This window comes from Cordyceps militaris (assembly GCF_000225605.1).
Source record: "Cordyceps militaris CM01 unplaced genomic scaffold CCM_S00002, whole genome shotgun sequence".
NCBI classification, from domain to species: Eukaryota; Fungi; Ascomycota; class Sordariomycetes; order Hypocreales; family Cordycipitaceae; genus Cordyceps; species Cordyceps militaris.
In genome coordinates, this window is record NW_006271970.1 from 3,942,280 (window position 1) to 3,948,279 (window position 6,000).

The 6,000-nt window shown below is 57.6% G+C and overlaps 2 protein-coding genes across 2 annotated transcripts; both read right to left on the reverse strand.

The window, feature by feature from the left end:
* Positions 1-603: 603 nt before the first annotated feature.
* On the reverse strand, positions 604-3,072 carry CCM_03178 (coagulation factor 5/8 type domain protein; the record flags this gene model as incomplete). The annotated part of the gene is made up of 1 exon (XM_006668330.1): positions 604-3,072. One exon carries the CDS (start codon positions 3,070-3,072, stop codon positions 604-606), a length of 2,469 nt encoding a protein of 822 aa, XP_006668393.1.
* A 1,372-nt stretch (positions 3,073-4,444) lies between these two features.
* On the reverse strand, positions 4,445-5,509 carry CCM_03179 (Thioredoxin-like protein; the record flags this gene model as incomplete). The annotated part of the gene is made up of 3 exons (XM_006668331.1): positions 4,445-4,883; positions 5,031-5,429; positions 5,496-5,509. The coding sequence occupies 3 exons, from the start codon at positions 5,507-5,509 to the stop codon at positions 4,445-4,447; spliced, it is 852 nt and encodes a 283-aa protein (XP_006668394.1).
* Between the last annotated feature and the right edge of the window lie 491 nt (positions 5,510-6,000).

Genomic DNA, 6,000 nt, shown 5'->3' on the forward strand with positions numbered 1-6,000 from the left:
CGAGCCCGTACACGGAATGAAATGGAAGAAGGGAGATTATAAATGACGTTTCGTACATTTTTTTATTGCTGTTGTTTTGAAACGATTCGTCTGTATAGACTCTTTGGGGAGGGGCAGGCGGATATAGGGTTCTCTCGATTGCTACATGACAATTTTCTTCATGCTGATTTATCGGAGTATACACAAGGAAAATAACAAGAAAAACAACAACAAAGAGGCAAACCAAAATTACTGGATTCCAGTCCATGCAGTGTTCCGTCGTGTTTTTGCCGTCAACAATACTAGAGGAGCGGCTCATAGCGAAGAGATGGCCGTCTGAGCTTATTAAACCACGGCGGTGCTGCAAGGTGAAGAGGACAATATCCACGCTATGTCAAGTCCATACTAATAGCATCATAACTATTACTACTTTGGCACCGATATCTATCCCTCCCCGACCTTGGGTGGATGTGATCTTTTTGGAGCGCTCCCAAGGCTGGAACAAGCTCTGAATGAGCTGCAATCGGCCCCCTTGGGGATAACCTTGAAAGCATTGCTGCATTCCATGTGCATTTTGAGTCTGACTACTACTAACATATAAAGTGTGAACCTTGACGCCAATTGTCAACTATAGCACCCCTCAACCGCAGCAGGCAGGATACTCCACAAGTGGTCCTTTGTCCCATTGTCGTCGTACTGCACAACATTGGCGCTATTGCTTGTCGACATGCCATCAACACCCGCCACCTTGTTGCTTCCCTTATTCCTGATCAAAAACAGGCCGCTCCCTTCAAACTCGACCTTCCACAGCTGGTGCGAGGTGCCGTCATTGTCCTTCTGCACCAGACCGGCGCTGTTTTCATCCGAGTCGACCGCGAGCACGAGGCCGCTGTTGAGGTTCTCGATGGCGCTCCAGCCCCCGCCCGCCGGCACAAACTGCCAGTGGTGATCGCGCGTGCCGTTGTCGTCGTACTGCTGTACACGCGCGCCCGCCGCCGTCGACATGCGGTCCACGCCCATGAGCTTCCCGCTGTGCTCGTTGCGCAGGTGAAACACGGGCGCCGTCCACACCTCCATCTCGGACAGGCCCCAGCCGCGACCGGGCGATGGGTTCGGCGCGACGACGCGCAGCTGCGACGTCACGAGGGCCGGAAACGTCACCCGGATCTCCTCGTTGGACGCTGTCGGCGCCTTGCTGCGCTTCTGGCCCGGCACCGTCGCCCACCCGTCGGGCCGCCAGTACTGCAGGTCGTAGCGAGAGGGGATGCGCACGCCGTCGCCGTCGTCGTAAAAGTACAGCCGCACGTCGCATACGGACTGCGCGCGGCGCAGGTCCACCCCCATGTGGTCGCTCGCGTGCGGGCTCTGATAGGACGTCCACCGGCTGTTGGACGGGACCGCCGTCCGCCACACGCTGCCGTCAATGGCGCGCATCGCGCCGTCAAATGGCGACGTGTACGAGGCAAAGGCCCGGGACAGCAGCGGGTCGTCCTGGCTGTTGGCGGCAATGTTGACCTTGTGGGGGGCCGGCACGGGAATGCCCGGTTTCACGGGGACGGTCAGGCCGCCGTCGCCGCCCAGGGTGTCGCGCCGGGCGGCCACGACCCCGTCCACGAACACGGTGAGGCCCCTTCCCTGGTTGTATCGGGTGCCTGTCGCGTCCCAGAGCACCGTCACGCGGCGCCCGTGGTACGTCAAGTTCTCGACGGCAAAGTACGGCCAGGACGGGGGAACCAGCGGGCGCACCGTCAGCGCGTCGTCAGGCCGGCCGCGGAGCCCCAGCAGGCCCGCCAGCACATTGTCCACAAACGTCGAGTGGTTGTAGTCCTCGCTGTGGTCGCGGCCGTCGTACAGCCAGCGGTCCTCGGTGGGGTGGTGCGCCTCGGCCACGTACGGCGCGCCGTTCTTGTGCAGCGTGCGGGCGTACGTCTCAAGCAGACGCACGTAATCGGCGGGCGTGATGGCCTCCTGGCGGGGGTACTCGTGCAGCAGCGTCTCGACGGCGGCGAGCGTCTGCGCCGTGGCAAACGGCCACGACGGGCCGTCCCAGCGGCAGCAGCCATCAGCCTCGTGCATGTACCAGCGGCTGCGCCGCTCCAGCGTGGTCGGCCCAAACGGCGCCAGGAACCCGTCCGGGTCCAGCAGCTGCCGAAAGGGTGCCGCCGAGGCGTTGGCGACGGGCACGCCAAACATCCACGGCAGGAATCCCATGATTTCGCGGTCGTCCAGCAGCGCGCGGCCAAAGTCGCGGTCGCGGTGCATGTAGAAGGCCTTGTCGGCGTGCCACAGGTGGCGCTGGAGCGCCTCCTGCAGAGACGCGGCGCGCTGCTCGTAGTCCCGCTGCAGGGCGGGCGCGCCGGCCAGGCCGGCGATGGCGGCGATGGCGCGCGCGTCGCCGTACTGGTAGGCGTTGATGGTGGGGCGGAAGCCGGCGCCGCCGTGGTACGGGTCCCCGCCGGGGGACGCGTACGACGCGGCGGTGTACTCGGTGGCGTCCCATACGGGCACCTGCCAGTACAGGCCGAGGTCCGGGCTGAAGTGGTCGTCCCAGCCGCGGTACTGGGCGACGAGGTTGGCGAGCTGGGCGGTTGTGGCGTTGCGGTCGCCGGTGACGAGGTAGCGGCGCCAGACGGCGCTGGCGGCCCAGAAGCTGTACTGGTGCGCCCAGTCGCGCGTGTCCTTGTTGAGCGCCTCGGTCGCGGGCTTGGGCCGCTGGCCCGGCCCGGCCAGCCAGTAGTCGACCAGGTCCCGGCCGTAGCGCGGGTCCCGCAGCCAGCGGCCCTCGGTGATGTGGTGGCCGGCGGCGGCGACGATGCCGCCAAATGGCGCGCCGTACGACGCCGCGTGCAGGAACTCGGTCGCGAGGTACCCGTGCGGCGCGCCCGTGTACGCGAGGTGCTCCCGGTACGTGGACCAGCGGTAGTAGTACACGGCCTGGAGGTCGGCGCTGGGCAGCTCCACCAGCGGCACGTTGGCGCTGAACCACGCCGGGTCCTCGACGCCAGACAGCAGGGCGGTGTGGTTGAGAAAGTGCGTGCCGGCGCCGGACGCGGCGGGCGGCACCGCGGCGAATAGGGACAGGGCGAAACGCATGGCGCCGAGTATACCGTATATCGCGGGAGAGAAACTCATGGACACGAACATGACGCTCTTTTACATGGAATATTGTACATTATATGCGTAGCTTTTCTTATTCTTGTTTGCTTGCGTGCGCTTTTGCAAATACATGGTAGACCGCGGAGCACGAGGGCATCTGCTATGATGTGTGAAGGTACTGTTCCTTCGATGGCTTGGCGCAACCATCGTGGACCACCCGCCTGGCTCACTTAGCTACGCGATCCTACCCGCCGGACGCCGCTAGCATATACACCTGATGAGGTCGTTGCTATGTCTATTCCTCCGATTACCTGGCGCCATCATCGTGGACCACGCGATCGTCTGCGCGGGACCTCGCTAGTATACACACATCATGAGGTCGTGTGTCCTTTTGCACAAAATCGCCATAGGCCCCCCCTTTGTATATATACTATTTGTCAGTACCGTTGCAGTGTACTTTTTATTTTGTTGCGCCAAGTAATTATTTCGCCGAATACGTCCGTCACGCCTGACGAGGTCCCCGTACACTACTTTCCCCGCGCATCAGTCGCCATGAAACTATACTTGTCGACGCACACGGCTATTCCTGACCGTCCTGACGCGGTCGAAAATTGTGCTGCCGGCCTACAGAAGCGTACGTGCGTGAGCCGTCGCCAGAGTTGCTCGCCGTTTATGAGGCCGGCAACTGCCCACGGTGTCGCCGTCCTCACCCCGCGCGGCCGGGGACCTCCACACCGGCGCCGAATGGGGCGTGGGCGTGCACGCACTCACCCTCGGGATTAGTTTTTTCAACCAGATTATATTAAGGCGTAGAATTTCACGAGATTCATCGACAAGATCAAGATGCCGTGTTTGGGCGATTCTGAAGCAACAAAAAAGCCGGTAGAAACGCTGGGCTGTTTGGCGACGTTGAAGGGTGCGGCTAGCTTTCATTGCCAGACCGGCGCTGGATAGGAGCGTCGATGGCGATTTAAGCTTGGTTGAACGAAAGTTTGGCCAGGGCTGATATGGGTGACGGTTGACAGGGTTCTTTCATGGCCACGGTGCTAGTATGCTGGGCGCTGGGCATGCTCGAATGAACTGATTCGTTCGAATGCGGGTTACTAAAAATTGAGTGCTGGTGTCAAGAAAGCGTTATCGAATTTCAATCGTAGATAGGTCCATTAAGGCTTCGGCCAGGTAAATTCATAGTTACTCAGGCGCCGCCTGCGTGATGTGTGCCATAACTAATGGATTGTATGTAATTTGTATATAGAAGTACAACAGTACTAGAGAGCTATTTTAATTAAGCTGTCCACTGAAACTAGACATTACTGCGATGGAGGGCCACTACACCAACTATATTGACTAGCGGCCTCGAGCCGTCCATCTACGTGGAGGGGCGGAATAAGCCTCCGAAAGAGAGACCGGAGGAGCCGCCGCCGCCACGGCCGCCATGACGTCGGGCTTCATTTTGAATCCATTGGGTCAGGAGGTCTTTATCAGCCAGACGTCTGGCATCAGTCATCTTGGTGGTAGTCTGAGCCTCACCGGCGTCGAAGCTGAGCAGAGTGGGTATAGATGTAATCATGTAGGTCATGGCGAGGCCCTCGGCGCCGGCAGACATGATGTCGGGACTGTCAAACTCGACTGGCGCAAAGGCGACGCCGCCCTGGGGCTCGCCAACGCCAGACTCGACGAGGGAGCGGATGAGGGGCTCGACGTTACGGCAGGTTGGGCACCAAGACGCGGTCCAGAGGGTCAGGAGGGGCGTGCGCGAGGACGAAGAGAGGGCGAGATGGGTTTGGAATGTGTCATTGTTGCGGATTCTGGACAGGGGGCGGCTTGGTCAGATGAGAAGGAGGATAGAAAGAAAGGGGGGCCAAGGAGACAAGGGGGCAGGAAGGCATCATTCGAGAGGCAAGCGCACGAGGCAAAGTAACTAGGATAGACAGGATAGACAGAGATAGACGTACGGGGAAAAGACTTGGTTCTTGGCGTGGCGTGAGGTAGATGTGGAAAAGGCGGCGTGGGCATTGGCTCGGTAGCGGTGACGAGGGCGCGGGGTTGACCACGCGGAGAAGGGCCGGGGTTGGCGAAGCGTCAGCCGACCGGGCACGGGGGGCACGGGGAGGGGGAGGGGTGCGGCAGCAGCGGCGGCAGCAGCGGCGACGAGGGCTGCAGGACCGCTTGGGCTGGTCATTGATGCAGCAGAGGGGGCGGATCGACGCAGGGCCGCCGTGGCGACGGGGGTCAACGGCATGACGTAGATGGAGCTGGGTTGAGAGCAGCAAAGGCGAGATACGATGGACGATGGACGATGGATGCAAGGGGTGGATGGATTGTGGTGAAAAGCAAAGAGCAGGGGATAGGTACTGGACGAGGGCGGGGACCTACCTAGTATGAGAGAATGGAGAATGATAGATCAGGTTGGTTAACACATAGCAACCGACATAGGTTAGTACCTAGGGCAATAGAATGCGCTTTCACTTTTGCTGGCAACTCGTCCTTGTGTGATACTTAAGTACAAATTACAGTGGGTGTAATTCGTACCTGCCCACTAACCAACCCCCCCACCTCGTCACATATCAGCCTCTGATGTTGTGATTTAAGTGGAGATTATAGTACACATAATTAGCTAGAAACCTACTTATAGTAAAAAGCTAAAAAGGGATAGTAGTATATAAATAAAGGAGTTAGGTTTAAAAAAACTAATCTTAATTACTAATAGAATTAGGTAATAAAAAGATATATTAAAAAAGTATAATTTAGTTAATTAACTAAGCTAAAAAATAAATATAAAAAAAAAAGAATTTCTTTTTTTAATTAAAAAAAAATAAAATAAAAATAATTATAAGTTTTAATATATATTATTTTTTAATTTTATTATATAAAATTACTTTTAATTATAACTAATTATTTAATATTTATATTAACTTATTTATA